At 51.0% G+C, this 21,425-nt stretch overlaps 7 protein-coding genes across 7 annotated transcripts; 4 read left to right on the top strand and 3 right to left on the bottom strand.

Moving 5' to 3' along the window:
* Positions 1 to 698: 698 nt before the first annotated feature.
* On the bottom strand, positions 699 to 5,748 carry SEPMUDRAFT_136853 (FmdA_AmdA-domain-containing protein; the record flags this gene model as incomplete). Its single annotated transcript, XM_016902806.1, has 2 exons — positions 699 to 2,205; positions 4,933 to 5,748. The coding sequence occupies 2 exons, from the start codon at positions 5,746 to 5,748 to the stop codon at positions 1,219 to 1,221; spliced, it is 1,803 nt and encodes a 600-aa protein (XP_016756143.1). The 3' UTR covers positions 699 to 1,218.
* A 4,578-nt stretch (positions 5,749 to 10,326) lies between these two features.
* On the bottom strand, positions 10,327 to 12,680 carry SEPMUDRAFT_152328 (uncharacterized protein). Its single transcript, XM_016907379.1, has one exon. The coding sequence runs from the start codon at positions 12,385 to 12,387 to the stop codon at positions 10,594 to 10,596; it is 1,794 nt and encodes a 597-aa protein (XP_016756142.1). The 5' UTR covers positions 12,388 to 12,680; the 3' UTR covers positions 10,327 to 10,593.
* A 2,622-nt stretch (positions 12,681 to 15,302) lies between these two features.
* SEPMUDRAFT_152327 (uncharacterized protein) lies at positions 15,303 to 16,228 on the bottom strand. The gene has a single exon (XM_016907378.1). It carries the CDS (start codon positions 16,173 to 16,175, stop codon positions 15,462 to 15,464), a length of 714 nt encoding a protein of 237 aa, XP_016756141.1. The 5' UTR covers positions 16,176 to 16,228; the 3' UTR covers positions 15,303 to 15,461.
* Positions 16,229 to 16,853: 625 nt separating this feature from the next.
* Positions 16,854 to 17,880, top strand: SEPMUDRAFT_152326 (uncharacterized protein). The gene is made up of 3 exons (XM_016907377.1): positions 16,854 to 17,020; positions 17,099 to 17,185; positions 17,244 to 17,880. The coding sequence occupies exon 3, from the start codon at positions 17,455 to 17,457 to the stop codon at positions 17,710 to 17,712; it is 258 nt and encodes an 85-aa protein (XP_016756139.1). The 5' UTR covers positions 16,854 to 17,020; positions 17,099 to 17,185; positions 17,244 to 17,454; the 3' UTR covers positions 17,713 to 17,880.
* SEPMUDRAFT_54523 (protein translocase SEC6) lies at positions 16,939 to 17,284 on the top strand (the record flags this gene model as incomplete). Its single annotated transcript, XM_016909305.1, has 3 exons — positions 16,939 to 17,020; positions 17,099 to 17,185; positions 17,244 to 17,284. The coding sequence occupies 3 exons, from the start codon at positions 16,939 to 16,941 to the stop codon at positions 17,282 to 17,284; spliced, it is 210 nt and encodes a 69-aa protein (XP_016756140.1).
* Positions 17,881 to 18,376: 496 nt separating the features above from the next.
* On the top strand, positions 18,377 to 18,781 carry SEPMUDRAFT_15362 (uncharacterized protein; the record flags this gene model as incomplete). Its single annotated transcript, XM_016907517.1, has 1 exon — positions 18,377 to 18,781. A coding segment is annotated over one exon (405 nt), but the record flags the coding sequence as incomplete, so codon positions are not given.
* Positions 18,782 to 19,361: 580 nt separating this feature from the next.
* On the top strand, positions 19,362 to 21,320 carry SEPMUDRAFT_74686 (uncharacterized protein; the record flags this gene model as incomplete). The annotated part of the gene is made up of 5 exons (XM_016910076.1): positions 19,362 to 19,648; positions 19,730 to 19,874; positions 19,929 to 20,453; positions 20,533 to 21,042; positions 21,188 to 21,320. The coding sequence occupies exons 1-5, from the start codon at positions 19,591 to 19,593 to the stop codon at positions 21,318 to 21,320; spliced, it is 1,371 nt and encodes a 456-aa protein (XP_016756137.1). The 5' UTR covers positions 19,362 to 19,590.
* Positions 21,321 to 21,425: the final 105 nt, after the last annotated feature.

Raw genomic sequence — 21,425 nt, 5'->3', positions numbered from 1 at the left:
TTCGTGTATATAAAATATAAAATATAAAATATCAAGATATCCAGGTAAATCAAAACAACATCTATACCTCCTACGAATATATAGTCTCTTCTTAATCCTAATAAAAGCTACATACCCTACCTACCTTACCTAACCTAGCTATTTTGACTTAGGTACTTTTATCTCCTCTATCTATATATTTTTTTTAGCAAAATAGTACCGTACCGTACTAACCCGACTTTGGATCTTCGCTAGGCAAGGAAGGTTAGAAAATTCGGGAGATTTGGATACGATAATGATGATGATGATGATAATTAGAAGTAAAAAAAAGCGATTCTGGTTGGACTGCTATACGAAATCATTCTTGATTTGGAGGATAGTTGGGGGATAGATATAAGGTAGGTATTATTATATCTTTTCCTACTTTGATGTCAGGGCTAGGTATTTTGGCGAGGAGGAGGAGGGTCTTGGGATTGGGTGGTGGAGGTAGGGCGTTGGCGGGCGTGGAATGTAATGTTGCTGTTGGGTTGTTGAGAGGTGATGAATGAGAATTGAAGAGTCTCTTTTCTCTTTTTCTCTCTTGTGTATAGAAGAGATTTATCTGTTTGTTCGTTATTGGCAAGGATATCTTGTCTTGTCTCAACAAGCAAAGGAGAAATAAGGTATTGATACGATGCGATGCGATGCAATGCGCTGAGATGCAATTACCAGGTGGTGTTGATAAATCTCGTCAAGTATTAATTGATGCCAGAGATAATCGATTACCATGTCAACGAGTGAAAGAATATCATCACTCAAAGTTTGACCTATACCTACTGATATAATTAATCTGCTGACCCACGATGCAACCCATCCTCCCGAGGAAAACAGTTTCTATTATCACCAAGGCGACATCATGCCGGTTTGCAAAAGAAGCGGTCTTCATTGAGACTTCTTTCGGACTCCAATCCCCATCGAGCGCCTTTGAAGTTATATATCCCAGGCTGCTGCCGGCTCGCTCGGCCACTCTATGCCTGTTTGTAATGTGCTACAATCATCCAGCTGGGTCACGCATTGGAGCCCGTATGTCCCATCGCCTAGCATTCTGGGAACGCAACAGAAGAAATCTACGCCAGGCCTTGGTTCGATGTCCTCGGATGCCGATTCTGATACCTGGATGTGACTTCCGCAGTTGCATGCTGATGAACACTCGCTCATCGACCAATCTCATCTCTTGAGGGCCGACCAACCCTGACCCATTCAGGTTCCATTGACAAAGACGTTCAGCGGCAGACTGGCGACGACGGCATAGTTCGGCATATCGACGACCTCGGCGAGCTTCATATCGGCAGCCACACTGCAGAGCATGTATGCGTCCACCCTCGACATGCCCTTCTCCGCCTGCAAATACTCCAGCATCGCACGGACGGCCTTCTTGGTGGCCTCGAGCAGACTGGAGTCAACGCCCATTGTATTGTATGTCCCGCAATCCGGAAGGATGTCATCTCTCTGCGGCGGGCACGAGAAGTGCGGTGATTGCACCCACGGCTGCTTCTTCTTCACGGTGAAGCGCAAAGTTGCCTGGACGGGAGTCTCAATGGCAACACCGCAGACCTCGCCGTCACCCTGTGCTGCATGCCCATCTCCACAGCTAAAAAGCGCCCCTGGAGTCCGGACGGGCAGCAGGAGCTTTGTTCCCTTGGTGATGTGGCGGCAGTCGATATTTCCACCAGTATCCGTCGGCGGAATGGTGGAGAAGGAACCTTGTTCGCGGGGTGCGATTCCCATTGTTCCCATGAACGGGCGGCGTGGAATGCGGATGTCATCGTTAAACCACGCCACTCGGTCTTCGGCAGGCAACTTCCAGATCTTGAGATGTGGCTCGGTGAATTCATCTGCCAGGAGGCCAAAGTCGGGAATGATGGCGGTCCATCCCCAGTTGGCCGTGTGCAGATCAATCACTTCGACTTCCAAGGCGTCACCCGGCTCTGCTCCGTGCACGTATACTGGCCCAAACACGGGATCTGCCTTTGACGTATCGAAGGTCGTCAAATCGTGGACCGTCGACTCTGCTGTGATCTGGCCGTTGCCTCCGTCGACGCAATCAAAGGTCACGACGTCGCCCGAGCACACGGAGAGCTTCGGTGGTTCGTCCTTGTTCCATGTGAGATGGCTCTGGCCCCGATGGATATGATGGTACTGATGCGAATCCTTTCTCATGGCGGGCATATTGGCAATGCTGCTGGACTGTACCACGACAGCGGTAACGAACTAGTTAGAGCCTCAGGGATCAACAAGTGGTGGCCCAACTTATAAGAAGTGATCGATGATGGGTGACTACAGGTACTTTCGGGAGCGAGTGGACTCTCCCTCTCTCTCTCTCTCTCTCGCTCTCTCTCTGCCTCTGCCTCTCGCTCTCTGCCTCTCGCTTTCTCTCTTTCTCATGTGATCGGCACGGCGACGACGCCGCAGGCCGCAGGCGGCGCCAAGTGGTTCGGGTAGGTGGTGACCATAAGGGGAAGGTAGTGCGAAAGCAGCACATGGCAGTGCGTGTTGCTCTGCATTTCCCAGCGCTATCTCCAAAGGCACATCTTTTCATCACCCACGGACCATTCCTGCTTCTGTGATACGGCGTTGCGAAGGGGCAACGGCAGGTTAGCCAACGTGTATTCCTTCTCGCTAACTCCGAGGCTGTTTGGTGTGCAGGGAAGGCCTAGGCTGGAAAAGGAAGCTCCTTCAATGCTGGCTGCCGACTTCGGAATGGATCTGCCTGTCTTGGACTCTTGGGAGCGCTGAGTGTCCTTCCGGACGTCTTGGCGAATCTGTGCTTCTTTGTGTTGTATGTGTTGTATGTCTCCTTTCATCACCACTTCCATACACCATCCCCACAACGCGTCCACCACCGTGACTGCGTGTGATACCACACTAATGTGCTCATTGTGCTGCGACAGAAGGTGGTATGCCCTGTCCCACTTCTCTCCTCCACTCTACTGGCACGTGGCAGCAATCGAGATCGAACTGGGGGATGGTGGCTGGATGCATCCATGGATTGGACACCTGGACCATGACATGTCATACCAGCATGATGGTTCCGATGGTCCCGACGGTAACGGCGACGGCGACGGCGACGGCACGACGACGACGATGACAATGATAACGACGACAATGATAACGATGAGAGGAAGTAGTATCATCGCCCTGTGAATTGGCAATTATTCCAAAAGCAAAAAAGACAGTCTATAGAACGCCACAGTATTGAATCTGTCGCCACTCCCCTACCTACTACCTACCTAAATAGATATATGTACATATACCGAAGGTAGTATTGCATTTTTTAACTTGTCGTACCTTGTAGATCCAACCTCTTTAGTTGAAGTTACCTACCTTATTATCTATCTCATTTACCTATAGTAGTATATATATACATATATATATACATACCATGTATATACATACATACAGTAGTAGCACAACACATAATAAATTCCCACGTGGCACTTCCATTTTAAACCCTCCCTCTCATCCCCTTGTCCCTCGCCCAGATCTATCCATCTCTCTCCCTCTCTTCCTCATCACACCTCTCTGCCCCCTCCCCCCCTCTCCTCTCATCACACATCACACATCACAAAATCACAAATCACACCCCATAAAACCCACCCGGGACCACTTTCCCCACCCCTATCAGAAGAGAGACCACCTCAAAGAGAGACATGTGATATTATGTACTCGGTTCCTTACATGGATACGCGATACGCGAACAAGAAAAAATTAAAAAAGTCCACGCGGCCTCTTTTTTAAAAACAGGTAAAACTGATGAAATTGATAAATCGTTGGTCTTTTGAGGATAAGGCAAGATCGATCCTAAGCCATGGAAGATATCTCTTCTTCTTCTTCTTCTTCTTCTTTTATCAGTAAGATAAGTAAGCAGCATACTTTGGCCGTGCCTTCCTTTTGTGCTCTAACATTCCATCATTTCTAAATCATCCATTTTTTTTCTCGTCATCAACTATCATCATCCATCATGACTATCATCATCACTCATGACCATATCAATCATGATCTGTCATCATACCCACCCCCCTCCCCACTAACCAACCCAACGCCATTCCCCCCTCCCTCTGACCAATCCTATGAAGAGAAAAAAAAACATCAACGTCCAGCACACCCACAAAGAAATCCTCTCCAAAACCCTCCTCCTCCTCCTCTCTCCCTTCTAGTAGATTCCCCTTCATCCCAAATCTCCCTCACACCTTTCCCATCCCTCCTCGCAGAATGCGAAGAAGAAGAAGCAGAAGTCGAAACAAAAGCAGCAGAAGAACTCTTAGATTCTCTTCCCGTCATCATCATCATCCCACTCGTGGAATCCTTCTTGCCCATATTCTTCTTCTTATTCCAAGCCCATTTTCTACTCAACGGTACCGACTCATCATCATTATCGTCGTCGTCGTCGTCATCATCGAAGAAACAGGCAGGATACTGTGCACTGTCACGTCTGAGTAATGAACCGAATGACGTTCGAGGGTCTGGGGTAGGGGCGTGAGAAGGGGATTGGATGATTTGATTATTAGTTGGAATTGTGTTGTTGTTGTGGGAAGTAGTAGTAAAAGTAGTATTGGTGTTGGTGGATTCATCCGACCAACGACTTTTATTATCGTTTGCGGATGAAGGAGGAGAAGATAAGAATAGCAATGACGAGGGAGAGTATTGTGTTGTTGTTGTGGTTGTTGTTCGTGGGGTACTGGGTTGTCGTTGATGAGAGGTAGGAGAAGTACTCGCTCGAGAGTTCAAGGAGAGGAGTCTCAAGGGAATGATGGATTGTTGACGTTGGTGTTTACCCAGTAATCGTGCTTGAAAAGAGTTGATGCTATCGTTGCGGGTTCGGATGGATGATGAGATGCTTTCCTTTCGAGGGCGATAGGTGGTTTCGGGAGGTGAAGCTACATTATTACTATTACTACTATCACTACTACACACGACGGTTGTCGATGTGGGAGTTTGATGTGGTAGCGGTAGATCAGATGCTTCTACGAGCGTGATCTTCGGCTGGCGGGGCGGAGGTGTGATTTCCTGAATGACAGGGAAGAGGGTGTAGCCTCCTCTGTTGGTGAGAGTTGCTGAGGGCCGTGACTGCGACGGTGGCGATATGGGTATCAAAGGACGGCCCGATTGCGTGTTGTTGGTCAATGCTCTAGGCCTTTTTGATGATGATGATGAAGAGACGATCTCGTCGGAGTTGATTGCCACATTGGTGGTGGAGGAAGAGGAGGGAGGAGTCGGTGTAGTAGCTGCTGACAAGCCAAAGTCGAAACGATCCATAGCAGGATCGAGTTTCAGCGTTCGAGGGGGTATTTCGGGGCTGTGGATGATAGGCGAAGGCTCTCGCATGTAGTAGTCCAGAATGCCGAGCGAGATCTCCGATTGTCGTGTCGAAGGTACATGTATACTCGGCGACGCCTTACGACTACTACTACTACGGCTGTAACTACCCTTCTTGGAACCCCTGCGCGGCCATGCCGATGTTGATGCGGATGCGACATCTACTATCTGTGGATCTTGGATTTGTTCTTGAGACTCCGACTTCTCCTGATTACGCGGCTGAATGAGAATTTTGCCTGTGCTGTCATCTTCAGGCTGCTTCGATGGGAGATTCAATGGCTTTGGTCGTAGCGCTCGTTCATTGCTCTTCGGAAGTCGGACGCATTCATCTCTAGGCTCGAGTTGTGAGTGTCGCGTCTCAATCTTGTGGGGTACAGGACTCCATTCTGTAGGATATTGTCGTCTCGTAGCCATTGTAATCGAATCAAGTGATCCTAGTTGATAAAGCGACAGCAATCTAAGCGAAAAAAAAATCCGAGGTGTGAGCCAAACGGACGACAATGCCTCTTCAAGTGGGAGATGCCGATCGACATTCTCATATACCAGTCGGGGGCCCGCCATTGAGGACGTGAGGGCGGAATGTACAACTCCCTCCATCTGTCAACAAGAAGCCAGGAGTACCGAGCACCAGGCGAGGGCTCGGGCTGACGGGTGTGGAGATCGAAAAACAGCCAGTGCTCGCCGTCGATGAGGTGCATGACAGTCTGTCATGAGCTCGTGCCTGAGTGGTCCAAAGATTATGGAGAGAGCCCAGTAGCCAATCAGTTCATAACGGATGCTGCACGAAGCCCGTGAGTTGGGTTCCGCAAGGGATGCATTGCTCAAGCGCTGAAGACATGGAGAAAGTGTAAACAAGACCTTCAGATCCTCGGATGCGCTTCCGACTGTGAAGATTACGCATCCAGATCCACCTGCGACCACTGCCACTTTTATTTTACGTCGACGACAAAGCTTCATTTGAGTGAATACGGAGTTGAAGCTATGAAAAGGTGGCCAGTAGACGAGCGCAAGGTCGGTCTCCCCCCTGCCAGAAGTCTTCACAAGTCCATGTCAGGGACAACCTCCTAGCAGGGTCTCTCTCTCGCTCGCGCTATAGGTGAAGTTCTCTTTTGTTATAGGCAACTTCTCCGCGAGAGATCCTGTCGGAAGCAAGCCTCGCCCCTGGTCAGCTCGTGGCGCGGAAGAATGTGCCTTTCTTTCCCTTCGCTTGTGTTCCCCACAGGGGCCGTCATACAACATATGTAATGCAGCGGCACGGCCTCTTATCCTTCCTTCGCTTCGTGTCCCCAAGATCTTGGCAGGAGGAACCTGACGAAAGCTGCCCCGTCTGTATGAGTGCCTGAGGCGCAAATAAGCCGACAAAACGAGATACATCATCAGGGCATTCATCAATTTTCAGTTCCTCACGAGTTTTCATCAAACGCCGCCTGCAAATCTAACATCTGTCCACCTTGTGTCCCAGCAAACAGCTCACTATCATTGTCATCAAAGGTCGATTCATCTTCACCAACAATCGGCTCCAGCTCTGCCTCTTTCGTAGGTGTTTTGAAGGGCTTCAATGAAGCACGATTTCCACTGGTGCTGGAGAGTGGCTGCCGACCTGTACTCTGCCTGATACCAGTACTAGCTCTGGAGAGCCTTCCATTCCCAACGCCGCTAGCCCGAGCTTTTGCAGTCGTTGTTAATGGAGCAGCGAACGACAAGGACTTTCTTGGCTTCTGCCTCTTAGGCGTACGTCCATTCTTGTCTTCTTGAGATCTGCCGTTAGAGATGAAAGACTGCTCCAGATTTGATGCCGAGATATCCATGTCTTCTACAGAAGCAAGCGGCGAGGGAGGCGAATCTTCTGCTTGAGTGTGTGTTTGTGATGCGAACGAGTCTCGCGAACGATGCGGCAGACTTGCATGGGCTTGACTTTTGTTGATGCCCATGGCCGCCATGAGGTTAGCACGCATAGATTCTGCTTCGGCAATCTGTTGGTCTTTTTCGTGACACTTGCGTTGATAGCGCTCGACTTTCTTCCTGAGATCTGCAATCTTTTCATCCTGGCTCTCGATATGCGCCGTCTTGGAGTGAATGATCTCACGAAGATCCTGTTGTGCATCTGCAAGTTTTTGCTGGAGATGGGCGTGATCCTCCTTGTATTGATCAGTGAGCTCGGCGTACTCTTGCTGCTGTCGTTCGATAGCCGCTCGCAGGTGTTCAGTCTCACGAGCTAGCTCTGACTTGACCCCGTCACGCTCAGCTCGGCATGTCTGCAGTTCATCCTTCACCTCCTTAAGCTGACGAAGCTTCTCTGCATCACCACTGCTAGCTGTGTGGAGATCCTCCTCCAGAGTCGCGTTCGCAGTCTTGAGTCGATTGTTCTCCATCTCAGACCGGCCAAGTTCACGCTCCAGGTCGTTGGCTCGCGCGTCGTGGATCGACAAGCGTTCGCGTAGCTGTTCACGGTCCACTTCTGCTTCTTCCAGACGATGCTCGTAGCTCGACAACCTTGTAGCCTGGTCTTTGTACTTGGCCTTCCACTGCGCAGTCTCATCCTCGGCATCCTCAAGCGCTTCCTGCTTTTGTGCAATCCGCGCCGCCGCATCAAGCCCAGCGATCTGGTTAGCACTTTTAATGTCAGCCAACTGTTTCTGAGCGTCCGATTGTGATTGGCGTAATGTCTCTTCCAGCTCAGTGACACGCTTGAGCAGTCTCGCGTTCTGATCTTCGACATCCTCCAGATCGTCCGCTTGACGACTCTCGTTCTCCTCTAGCGATCGAATTCGCAATGTTGCCTCCACATACTTGGACTCGATCTCGTCAAACGCCCGGCTCAAAGCGGAGTTCTGTTCCTCCAGTGCTCGGCATCTCTCTTGCTCGTCGCGCAAAGGCTTCTCCACGGTCTCACAGCGTGCTTCCAGATCTGCGCAAGCTTTCGCAAATAATCTGGTTACCGCATCTTGTTCAACATGGGCACGGGCTTTGAAATGTGTATGTAGCGCCTCTCGCCAATCGATGTGCTCGTGCGCATTGTCCGTCGGGTCAGAATCCGCGATAGCGACGACCTCCCTCCAGTCCTGTCGCCCATGAGCACATTCGAGATCACCACGAGCAGAGAGGGCGTGCAGGTCGAGGAGGACTGTCATGGCGTACGATCCGAGAGAAGAGCCCTGGGAAGCTCGCAACAACAGGTTACTGATCTGATGCGCAAGTCTCGATCTGGTCCTCTGCAGCGCCTTGTAACACCAGCCACTAGAGGCAGGTCCTGGGTTGAGTGCCTTCTGTTCCTCAAGAAGCGCTTGAAGTTGCTGGAGCTTGCGAGTAAAGCTTTCATCAGTCAGCATTTCCCGTATCTGGTGTCCAGCGATCTTCTGAGAGCCAACAATAACCTGCGCATCGGAGATCATGCGAGTTACGGCATCAGCACCTGCTGCTAATTCTGCTGAATCCGTCCGGATTGCATAGTCCACGGCGTTCTCAAGCAGTATACTGATGGGAGCTCGAGAAAGAACACCACAGAACAGGTCACTGTCATCCACATGTGAGCATAGAGTGTGCACTGTCTGTAACTGCTTCGCCTCCAGAAAAGTCAACTCGAGGCTCTCCAGAACTGGGTGTGGCAGCGTATCGAGGTCGCATAGCTTTCCGATAAAACGAAGAGCGAGCGTCTTAGTTTTGTCCTCCACATCTTCCGCACAGAGCCGTTCTTGCAATTTGCGAATCATGCCTGGATTCGCTGTCGCCCAGATTTTCCTGATGTCCGCGGGTATGGCTGCAATGATCTCATTCGCAAGAGCGAGAGATTTGACCTTTTCGAACGAACAATCTGTCGAGGTTGCTTTTGAAGCGAGGTAAGCTGACAGTACCACAAGCTGTATACTTTTCTGTGCCTTGCTTCCAGTGAAGAACTGCTGCATCGCTTCCGACTTCCATTTCGAAGACGCAGGTGTGCTCGCCAAAAAGTCCTGAGTGTCATATGAGCTGGCGGTAAGTCTCAACGCGGTGTCCGTCGTAGACTTGCAGACCAAATTCATAATGGCCAAACAATACAAACTCAAACAGCCATCTGGCGTGCTTCCACTGTTCTTCAGAATTTCCAAAAGATGGTCCTCAAACCGCGTCATGGTCTCGCTACTGAGAACTCCCAGGAGCAATCCCCCCGTCCCCGAGAGCATGATATACACAGGCTGTATAGTCATCGGCGACGGCCTCCGCGCCGCATCCTCCACCAACTGAATAAACAGCGTCTGAGCCTCCGCAGGAAGAGCAACAGTATCCGGCAACGGCAACGACAGCAACGCCACGCTCGCTCGCGTATACTTCGATCTCTCATGATGATGATTGCCAGATTTGATCGCATGTGCCACAGCACTATGCAACAAAGTCGGTTCCTGGCGCAAAAACGCATCACGACAAGGCGCAGTGAATGCAAATTTTGTGATAATGTCCAGAACATACGACCATTGCTGCAAACCTTCCAGAAGACAGGTTGCCAATGTTTCGATGAGACATGGCTTTGCCGCTGCCCATTGCGAGATGTCTGCGTCAGCGCACTTTTCTGCGATGTCGCGCAAAGTCCGGAGTTGGCTTGGATAGGGGGATGTTGTGATGCGATCCACTTCCGTGGCGAGTGCCTCGTAGCTTGTCATTCTCGCTGGGCGATGTCCCATTCGCGGTGGTCGTCGTCGTCGAGATCTGCTCGAGAACTCCATCATTGAACGGTGAGGTTGATTGGGCGACGGGAGTGGCCGGTTGTCAAGGACGACCAAGGCATCAAGTGTGGGGCTATACCATGAAATCTGGTTTCGCGCGTTCAGGTCGCGTCAAGGTCCGAAGCGCAGTAAGTACATATATTGGGATGAGGACCTAGGAAAAAGATCACGGAGACGTGCTTGACACTCAATCCGTGAGCGAAGAGTTCAGTAAACCCGATTCGAAGGTTGCTTCCCGGCGGCTCAATCGGTCACCATCAAGAACATCGATCGCATTAGAAGCTGGCAAATTATGCTGACACTGTTCTGCAGACTACTTGAGACAAGGTTATAGCTGTTGCTCTTACACCACTCGTCCGCTACAAAATCCTATATCGCGGTCCTGTTGTACCCCTCTTGATTCTCTAATTCCACGTGGCATCTCGTCGTAAAAGTACATCTGCGCCGTTAGGCGATTCGTAAAAGGGAGAGTACCTAGGTATGGGACACTCTACGCTTCTGCAAGGAAGAGCAAGTGTTCACTCGCATGATCCATCCTTCGAAGCGCTCTCTTTGAAGTGTTTCACATGCCACCAATCTTGAACTCCCGCACGTGCATAATTCCTGTTGATTGTCTGTCGTACTTTGCGTCTGGTTCGTGCAAGACTGCATCTGTCTCGCTCCTGGTAGAGTCGTGTCGTGGATGGTGAGACAGACCACCGGCGCCATCTAGGCGACTGTCGGCTCTCTCCCTGGAGTCCATTAAGTCCCATTGCCAGTCCGCGGTCGGTAGCCTACACTCCAACTGCGTGCCTGTTTCCGCTTCAATCCGCTTCGCGATTATGGCCATCTGAAGTTCCTGTCTCCAGCAAAGCTTTCTTCTCTTCTCGTCGAGACTCTCGTTGAGCTTGGCGAGCTCGCCATTGCATGAGCGCTCGAGCTCGAGCTCCTCTTTGCGCTGCTGACGTCTCAACTCATGTAAATCTCTATCTTGTCGCAGCGCTCGGTTGTGTAGCCTGCGGGTTTGCTCCCCACGCAAGACATTGATGGCACTTTCATGCCGAATAGCCATGGTATCCTGATGCCATCGCGCTTTTTTCAGTTCCAGTCGAGCTTGTTCTGTTACGATGCGGTCGTGACTTTCGCCATTACTGTATGTTCCAGCGCAATACGACCCCAGGTGCTTCAAAGCTGTGGCAATGTCGCATCGCTCTTTCTCCTGAGCTTCGCGCAAGTCAGACTCAGCCTGGACTTGCTTATCTTCTGCATCGCTTGTGGCAGAGGCGTGACGCTCCTGCATCGCCTCCGCGACAGCTTCGTGCATCGACCGGAGATCACGTCGACGTTGGTCGTGCCTGTCAATCAGCTCCGCCTGTTGTTTCGCTGCCCAGGCGATGTAACGGTCACGCTGTTCGATTTGGCTACTTTGCAGCAGTCTGTAGTCCTCGCGCTCGACCACGTCTCCGAGCGCCTCCTGAGCCGCCTGTAGTGATACTGGCATGACACTAGGATGATCTCGCTCGACATGATGTTTCCCAGGTGGCTGTTGCTGGTGAAATTCGCGATGAGAACCATTCGTGGACGGCCTCGATGACACAACCTCGTCCCACTGCTCTAATTTGTGCAGCAGCGCAGCTTGCTCTTCGTGCGTCATGACATGCTCGACCAGGCGTCCAGGGATGGGTTGGCTGCAGCAGCTAGGCACCGCTCCTTTTGTGCAGTCGATGGCGGCGTTGATGGTATTGCGGAGTGCTTGGGTACAAAGTCGGTGTCCACAAGGCAATTTGTGAATCGCTCGTCTTTGGCTTGGCGGATCATGTGGGCAGTGCGGACACGCGTCAGCCAGAGATGTGATTGAATCTGATCGATGGGGTCGCAGCAGACTGAGACCTCGAATACGTCGAAAGTGTCTTCTCGGCGACGCGTCTGGAGATGCCGGTGGCTGCGATAGAGGAAGAGAGAAGACAGAATGGAATGGGCTGGATGGTAGTGGTGGCGGTGGTGAGAAAAAGGATATCGAGAATCGACCGTTTGGCACACCTCGGGATACGAAGCTGTCGTAGTCCTTGAATGAGAGAGTGGTTCCCGATCGAACTTTGCGATCAACAGAGATCCCTGGGTGCTCCTTTGAGCTGTCGGAGAAGGTCGACATCAGACCTGTCGAGTGTGATGTCGTCGAGTCAACCGACTCTGAGCGCCGAGAATAGTCGGAGCAGCATGTCCTAAACGACTGGTTGCTTCCCATGGCCGAGTCCGTCTCCTCAATGTCCACTCCGAGCTGCTTTGCCTCGGTCTTCAGTTGCTCATCCAGCTCATGTTCAGTCTGCGTATCCACCTTCATCACCTCCAAGAGAAAAGCCCGGTCATGATCGAGCATCGTCGAGCATCGTCAGCAGGTATCTCAAGTGCAAGCAAGCTCCCCCTGGCAGCCGGTATCCTCGTTACTCTTTCTGTGTGATGAGAGAGGGAGATTGCTCCCTTGCACAGCCGACGCTCTTTTTGTGACAAATGTCCAACGCCTTCAGTCTAATGGATCATTGCACGACGTCTGTGTACCCACACCCAAACCTGCTACTGTTCCTGCTCGTGAAGAGGGAGGGTGTCGCAACGCTCGCCCGATTGCTGACCGCCTTGGAATGAAGCGCAGTGTCGGTGCTGCCTGGCGAGAAGAAGAGGAGAGGTATGATGATGATTGTGACATTCGCAGAGGCTGTTTGTGACGGATGGGAGAGCAATGTCTGTCGTCCAGAGAGATCTACAGCGCCCGTCAAACGGATGGTCGTGGTCCAACGGACCCAAGCTTCTGTGCCGCCGCCGGGAAACCCGCCGGGACTAGAAACGGTGCCGAGCCCAAACGGGAAAGGGGACCAATTTTGATGGAGGATGAATAATACAGTACACCAAAAAGCCCCATCGTACTCACTTGGTGATATGCCTTTTAGACGGCACAGCAGCATATTGACGACTGACTGATCCATCAATCTCCATGTTCATGTGGTGTCAGCGGTGAGATGAAGCTGCAGGACCTGGCGTCCAACGAACACCCACCTCGCATATGAGATGCTCACACTGCCTTTTTCTCTATTGCATGGCACACACGGTGGCGGCCCCTATCGATTCCCTAGGTACCTCCTATGTTATAGTGGAATGTATCACGGCGCCGCACCCTCGGGACCGTATGCGCGATCCTTCGACTAGTGGGGAGGGAGGAGGAGACTGCTCAGGAGAACTTTACCTCCTACACTCTCAACACACTCTCCTGGGCCGGAACCCGGCAGCAGGGAGAAGTCTAAACCCCCCATATAGAGTATACTATGGTACCTACGAAGGAAATAAACGCAACGGGACTGATGAGAAGTAGCAGAATGATCCAGGGAAAGCAACAGGAACGCTCTCATCAATCAACATCCTGCAGCGCGCCAGCCCACCGCAGCACAGCGTAACAAGCAACTCGAGCGCATGACCGAGTCTCGGTGTCTCACATCGTCATCCTTTTTGCCGCCAAGCTGTTCGCTTTTGGTGCCTTCGTTTATAACTGGTTGCTGATCGGTTTTTCGGTGCCGAGCATATTCTTGTCATCCCCTGCACGAGTACGCCACGCCTACCAAACCGTGTTACAGTAGGTAGGTAGTAGTAGTAGTAGTAGTACATCCTACCTGTTGTTCGCCCTCCGAAGGCCCGTAGGAGGTAGGTAATACGGTAGGTAATACGGTAAGTACGGCGGCTATGGACAAGTTCACTGAGGTACGACCTTAACCAAATACTCCGAGGGTGTTTACGTCTGACTTCGGCTTGCACAGAATAGGTATCGACAGCGCCGTTTTGAACAATGATGTGAGTAAATGACTTGACCAAAACGTCCGCGCATTTGCAGAATACTCAAGGTCTGGTAGGAGGATGTAGTAAATAGCGGAGCACAACCGCTGGTCTGGTCACGGCCCGGGAAATCTACACCACGGTCACTGCACACAAAAACGACTGTGCATTTGACAGTACATGTACCTCCCACATATATCTCCCTCCCTCCCCAATTTACCAAACGCCTACCTACCTACATAAGGTAGGTAGCCAATCCCGAAGCGTACAATCAAAAAATCCTTCCCCTGCTTCTCGGCCTATAGGATCATATCACATGCACAGAGTCAAACAAAAACGCATTGAGACAGGGCACCTGTGGTAGCTTGCGCGATGATCCACTCCAGAGATGGATAGGCTGGGAGCTAGATAGGCTGGATGGGAATGGGAATAGGATCTTTGGTGGCTGTAAAATCGGAGTTATCGGGTCCGACTGAGACGGCCAAGTCGCGAACCGTGAGATGTAGGTACCTACATACCTTTTAACCTTCCTACTAGTAGCTGTGAGCATATTAAATGACGTTGATGAGGACGATTCAGCTTCAGCTCCAGCTCCCGCTCTTCGTATAGGTAGGTAGGAGGTAGTGATGAGGTGAGCACTACAATGGCGTCGACACAATATTGATGGTAATAGGAGGTAAATAGGTGAACTGTGTTGAGAGAGACCCGCATTGTGCACGCACGTACGCACTAGCATCTCTCGCATGCAGTGATACTACGAAAAGCTTCTTTTTTTCTTTTTTTTCGGGACTGCGCGCAGCGCTGCCTCCTCGGAGGTCTGCCTCACTTACTTACACTAAATCAGATGCATCAGATTAGGAGGTAATACCTTCCAAGTATCAAGCGGGAGGGCGATCTGGAAGGATACTCAGAAGCTTAGTAAGCCTCGGTATAGGATAACCTCTCCTCCGGCTTAGCTCTATGTAGCTATAGGTATATCCTACCTACCTACCTACCTACCTATTTGCTTACCTACCTATTTATCCCTATAGGCTACCTTATCTAAATTTTAGAAAAGAAGAATGAGGAGAAGAGAAGGAGAAGAGAGAGAAGGAGAAGAAGAAGGAAAAGAAGTAAAAGAAGAAGAAGAAGCCTATAAAGAAAAAGAAGAAGGCTCCTAGGAAGAGGAAAGCTTCTAGGAAGAAGAAGAGGAAGGCTCCTAGAAAGAGGAAGGGGAAGGCTCCTAGGAAGGGGAACCCTAAGGGGAAAAAGAAGCCTCCTAGGAAGAGGAAGCCTTCTAATCTGACAACTGAGACTATTCGCCACCCTGGTTTCCGTCTTTTGTTGTTTGGATCGAGACAGTAGCATACCAAGTGGAGAAGAGTGGACATTTACATCTTTTTGGTACTGTCTATAAATCTATCTCACGTCTATCGGCTCTATCATTCATCATCCCGAAAAAAAAAGAAAAGAACAAAACCCTGCTCCCATATCTCCTATATATAGCCAGCCTTTGGATGTCTGAACAGTGCCGAACCAAGAACTTGTGCCTCCCATATCTTCATTCTCCATGTCGAGCCGTGATCTGAACAGTGCCGAAAAGAAGAAAGCATCCCACCCAATGTGCACTCGTGATTTTCGTAACATCGCATCCCATCAAAAGGGCACATCCATATCCTCCACACTCTCCTCCTCCTTCTCCGCTCCACCATGCGAATTCCCACTTCCCGCCTGCCCATTCATCACCTCTCGAATGAAAGCCACTAGCGGCACCACACTCGTCTTCGACGTCGGCAAAAAATGGCCCCCTGGATGCCTGACCACCCTCCCTCCATTCCCTGCCTCCTCGCCCCCCACACAATCATTCACCAACTGTAAAGACCTCTCCTCACTGACCACGGTATCCACACTCCCGATGAAATGCATCATGGGCGTAACGATTTTCGGCTCATAAAACGCACGATACTGCTGCATTCGCGACGCGCCGAACCCGGAATACGACACGGCAAATTTGAACGCCGGATGCACCGTCGACCCCTTTTCCTCGCCCAGAAAACTCTCGGGAAAACAATACCCTCCCTGCGCAGCATAATGTCGATTGAACGCTTCTTTGCGCCCATCTTCTAATAATGCGGTGACCATCCCTGCGGCGCAACCTCCTTGACTGAACCCTACCACTCCATCAAACGGCCCTTCTTCACGGAGCACGGCCGCGATGGCGGCTAATCCGTTGTCTAATCCGCGGTATTGATAGGGTTCGGAGTCGTTTTCGCGTGTCCACCAGCCATAGGCTTCGTCGCGGAGGCCGCCGTTGCCGTCTTCGGTGGAGTTTGCGATGAGAGAGGGGACGTCTTCGGGAGAGAGTTTCATGGGTGCGGTTGGGTAGATGAGCTCTACGCCGCCTGGATGGGATTTCAGGTGGCCCGGGGCCGGAGCGGGGGGAAAGGCTTTGTGGAGGAGTTTGAGGAGGGCTTTGGTCTTGATTTGGAAAAGGGGTCCGGATTGGGTGAAGCCGTGGAGCATGAGGATGCGGAGTTTCAGGGGTTCTGAAGACATTGTGGGAGTAGTTCTTCTGGTGGGAGCGGATTTGTAGTTGATGGTGGAATGATGGTTTAGAGACTGTTTTCTTTGTGAGAGAGTCACGGAAGGAGGAGTGGTCTTCTGAATGGCAATAGATTGGCTATATTTCTTGCTCGTCGGGTTGATAAAGGTCTTGTATGTGGCAACTGAGAGGGTCAAGCAAGGGATGGTGAGTGGCAATACGGCGTCGAGGTTCCGCAGCAGAAGGAATGGGCTGCAGTTCATGCGGTCCGCATGAAAGATACCAGTCAAAATGCGTGGGTTTCGCGTGAGTGTGACGATGTACTTCTCCCCATCATCGATCAATATGGAGCGTTAATGCGATGCTGCAATTGAAGCCAAGCGAAACGAATTTAGAGTTTTGGCGGATGCTTCCCCCTCGGCCCGCCTTCCGACAGCCATGTGAAGCCAAAGCCGCAAGCTGTCCTCGTCCATTTCCAATTCCTGTCCCCCTTCAACGCATACACACAACACCGCAATCGTCACCAACCGAATCACATCCCACAAACTGCAGAATCTCCATCGCTTCCGCCCGCCACATCCTACCTACATCATGGACCAAGCAAAAGATCTCCTCGAAATGCCGCGCGAGTTCGTCAAGGACGGCCGCCAATTTCTCACACGCTGCAGCAAGCGTACGTCGGTTCCATTTCTGCCCTCACAGGCAGACAATTGCGGGTGGTAGAACATGAGCTAATGTCGAGGATATGCAGCCGATAAACGCGAATTCCTGCGCATCTCGCAAGCAGTGGGCATGGGTTTCTTGATCATGGGTGTGATAGGATACATCGTGAAGCTGAGTACGTTTGTATTTCTCCTTCGAGGCTGTGCGGAAGTGCTAATGTGTTGTGTGTATAGTTCATATTCCCGTGAACAACATCTTGGTCGGAGGCGCATAGGTGGATAAGAAAGAGCCAGGAGATGTGGTTACAAGTGCAGAGGAAGAGAGAGGGCTTGTATGAAAGAGCAGTGACCGGCGCAGGCGAGTGAAGGAAGCGCCCATCAACGCGGGCTGGATAGGTCACTATGCCATCGATACTCCGAAAGCCATCACAGCGAGGCGTTCAGGATGGACAGATATGAGGGACAGTTGCATTCAAAAAGTCGACAGTACGTTGGAACGCATGAACTGTGCTTCTCGAGCATGGTGTGTAGAAAGTGCTCCATGCTGCTGCCCTGCGCAGATAGGAAGAAATGGAAAGCCCCTGAGAAGGAGGTGTTGGCGCACCAGTCCGCTTTCCTGACATTCAGCAGATGCGGGTGGCGCATACACGATGACAGTGAGATCAGGGAGCGTCAATGTGAACCCGATGTCCACATCTTCTGATTTCCAAGGACGGAAACCTCCATGTTTCTATGCGCATCGGTGCCATCTCATGCGTTACCTAAGGCATTGTGCACCTCAGGAGCGATCAACGATTGTAATGCACCGCAATTTTCTGGACGCTTGAAGCAGGTGGTTGTATGTTGAGACTGGATACTACTTTACCCCGACAATCGTGAAACATGTAGGATAAAACTAGGACCTCCTTCGCACGCGGTACCATAGCCAAGAGCAGACCACGCAATCCCCTTAGTAGGCTGGAACGACAAAACTCCGAGAAGTCTCGTGTCTCGCTTCATAATTTCACAACTGAACTTGTTATGCAGCAGGAAGAGAGATGGAATATCGCCTGGGTGTACAACAGCCTCGGCTCTTTGGTCCTCATCTTATCGAAGTGGCATATCGCAAGTACATGTACATGTACCTATCTGTACTTTAAGGCAGTTCTACTGACTTGTCAACATGACAACACTCACAAGTATACAGAGTTAGAGTTAGAATGGGCGTCCAACACCAGTACTCGTCAGAAGCAACCCCTTCGCATCCCGACTTCCAACTCCCATGGATCCGCAACGTCCTCTCCCAACCCGGCCTAGAACTCATCCTGGGATACCTCAGACAAGATACGCAACAAGACTCCAACACTGCAAACCCCATCATCTCCAGCTCCCTTTTCACCCAAACCCTCGCCCATCCTTCCGGCATACGAGCGTCTCTCATCTTCCGCTTACCTAGCACCTCTCCGGACTCGGTCTCCGAATGGGAACACTGCTATCTCTTTTCGATCGGCTCCGGGCTCGATGGACTCAAGGGAAGAGCTCACGGGGGACTTTCCAGTCTGCTACTAGATCACGTGACGGGCGCAATTGCTCATCATGAGACTGGGGAGCAAGCGATCCCACCTGTTACTGCAACTATGCAGCTGGATTATCGGGCGCCGATTGATACACCCGGTGTCATCCTGGCGCGAGCGTGGCCGGTGGAGAGGAGTGGGAGGAAGATGTGGGTCAAGAGCGTTTTGGAAGATGGACAGGGGAAGGTTTTGGTGGAAGCGAAGAGTTTGTTTGTTAAACCGAGGATGACCACGATGATGAAGATATAGAGGGCGAAATTGTGATTGCTCATCTATCTTGTTAGAGAATGGATATGTGTCTGTCGTAGTAGGAGGTACGACCAGTGCAGACTTCAGTAGAGACAATTACACGTTCGATGGCGTCCGTTGACATGACGCTGTCGTCAGTGATTTGTATTTAGTGATCACTGATCACAACGGCTGCAGCTGTGCTGCCAAGACCAACGTCTCTCCCCCTCTGCTCTATGTGCTGATGCCCGCTCTGTTCACTCTCTCCCCTCCTCATGGCGGATAGCGGATATATGGCGACGACGCTGTTGTCGATTCGAGGCAAACTGGTACAATCATCAACTCAAGAACAAATAAGAACAAGAGCAACAGAAACAATCACATTGTGGTCATCAACAGGTCCGGAACTTGCACTTGAAAACAGACTTTCGTCACTTTCGCTAGGCTACCACAAAGATGCTTTGCAGATTCCAGATTATCATTGTTTCCGACCCCCCCACGTGTTCTCTTTCTGAGAACCATCTTCCATCTGCTATCTCACTTTCAACATCGTCTCCAAGCGTCAAAGTGGAATCGCTAAACGGGCTGATTACTGTCCCTTTCCAACAAACAGAAGCACAACGCCTCGAGCAACGCTCCGCAGTTGTTCAACCATCCTTCTCGGGTTACGAGCGCGATCCCGCGTCCTGACGTGTGCTTATTTCCGGCGCTGGACCAAGAAAGACCGTTGTTGATCCCGACAGAAGATCTCTGCCACTCTCAGACCGGCCGTTCATGCAAGCTGAGGGCCCTGTTCAAGCATGAACTCCCAGCGGCCGCTGGCTACTGAAGGCAGTAGCAGCATCTCTAGCATGTCTGGTGAGAAACCCCCAGATCATACCGTGCACAGTGGCCCCACCTTTCATATGAGTGTACAACGTCAAGCTTACAAAGAAGCAGTGAGCAGTCATGGCGAAAGTCCCCTTCAGCCGTTAGGTCCACTTGCTGCTACTGATCTGCAACGGACGAAGAAGAAGCCTGGACCAAAGCGTGATAGCAAGCCTGCTCAAAATGAAAAGCTGGAGAGGAATCGCCAGGCACAGAGGTAAATGCTTCACTCTCGATTCGGACTAATGGTGTCTCTAATACTACACGGCAGGACACACCGCGAGCGAAAGGAACAGTATACGAAAGATCTTGAGATCGAAGTGATGCGTCTAAAAGAGCTCTTCGCTCAGGCGACACGCGAACGAGATGGTGCCATTCAGACACGAGACGCAGCTCTGGTTGAGCGAGACCAACTCCTCGAAGAAAACCAGCGAATGAGAGAGTACATCCAGCCGTCGAATTCCTCCAGCGGCAGAGACTCTGGTTATGACAGTATGTCCTGGACCTGCGACTCCGGAAGCAGTCACTCCGACACCTCTGGTCCGAATCTGACTGCTAATGCACCCCTCCAGGAGGTAGCAGATTCGCATATCGCCCTCCGCCGAGCTAGCACGCGGGACATGGCAGAGACACGAGGCTTCACTTTTGATATACCCCCATCGGACTCTTATACCATCAAAGTGGAAGACACGATGCAACGAGATCATTCCAATTCAGCAATAATAGCCCAGCTTCCGACGGAGCTGCCAGCCCCTCCTCTCGATTATGATGCACTCGGTCTCGATTTCGTTCTCACGTTAGTACTCTCCTCCAATACACACAACAACAGAGACATCCACCACATAGCAAAAAGCTAAACTCTGCCTTTCCTCCAGACTCGAAAGACCCTGCATGGGCCACATCCAATACTTGCACATCCGAGCCCACAACAACAATAACCCTCCTCCTCCTTCATCATCATCGTTACCATCATCATCATCATCATCAACAACAACAACGATCCCCCTCTCTCCCCACCTCCCCACCCCCACCCCTCCCGAGGACGTCCCCAACGACAACGAAAACCTCCACATCTCCGGCCACGCCCTCATGGCCACCGCACCCTCCTACACATCCATCATGCAGCATCATCAGCAGCAGCAGCATCCAGCATCAAAAACAACAACACCACCACCTTATACCCCCCAATTCCCTCCTTTCACTCAGCGCAAAGATTTAATCCATCTCCTCAATCTCAGCGCGAATTTACAAATCTGCGAACAAGAAGTCCCGCCTGTTCGTGCTTGGGTGAAATTAATGCAAAATCCACGTGTGCGGAATTCGTTTGGATGCGAGGAGTTGGAGGAGGTGAAGGAGTGGTTGGTTGGGAAGGTTTGTTGTTATCGGTATGTTTGGACTTTCTTTTTTTTTGCCGTCTTTGGTTTTGGCGCGGGGAGAAAAGGCGATGCTACTCTCTCTGTGTCCAATCAATCGATCGAATCAAATCTGAAAACACCCGATCTAACTTGTTTTTTTTTCTTTTCGAGGCAGATTCGGCGCTGTAGTCGATCAGAACGATATCGATGAGGCGGTCGCTCACGTTTGTCAAAAGCTCGAGGAGAAACGGGGTAGTAGTAATACAAGAGGAGGAGGAACAAGTAATAGTATTATTACTCAAACGTAAAACGTAAGAGGGTAGTAGAATAGCTATCGAAATGTTTTTATGGGGGGGGGGGGGGGAGGGGGGAGAGAGAGAGAGAGAGAGAGAGAGAGAGAGAGAGAGAGAGAG

The sequence above is a fragment of the Sphaerulina musiva genome (genome assembly GCF_000320565.1).
Source record: "Sphaerulina musiva SO2202 unplaced genomic scaffold SEPMUscaffold_13, whole genome shotgun sequence".
NCBI classification, from domain to species: domain Eukaryota; kingdom Fungi; phylum Ascomycota; class Dothideomycetes; order Mycosphaerellales; family Mycosphaerellaceae; genus Sphaerulina; species Sphaerulina musiva.
Note: the sequence above shows the minus strand (reverse complement) of the source record. Positions and strands in the feature narration are given on the sequence as shown.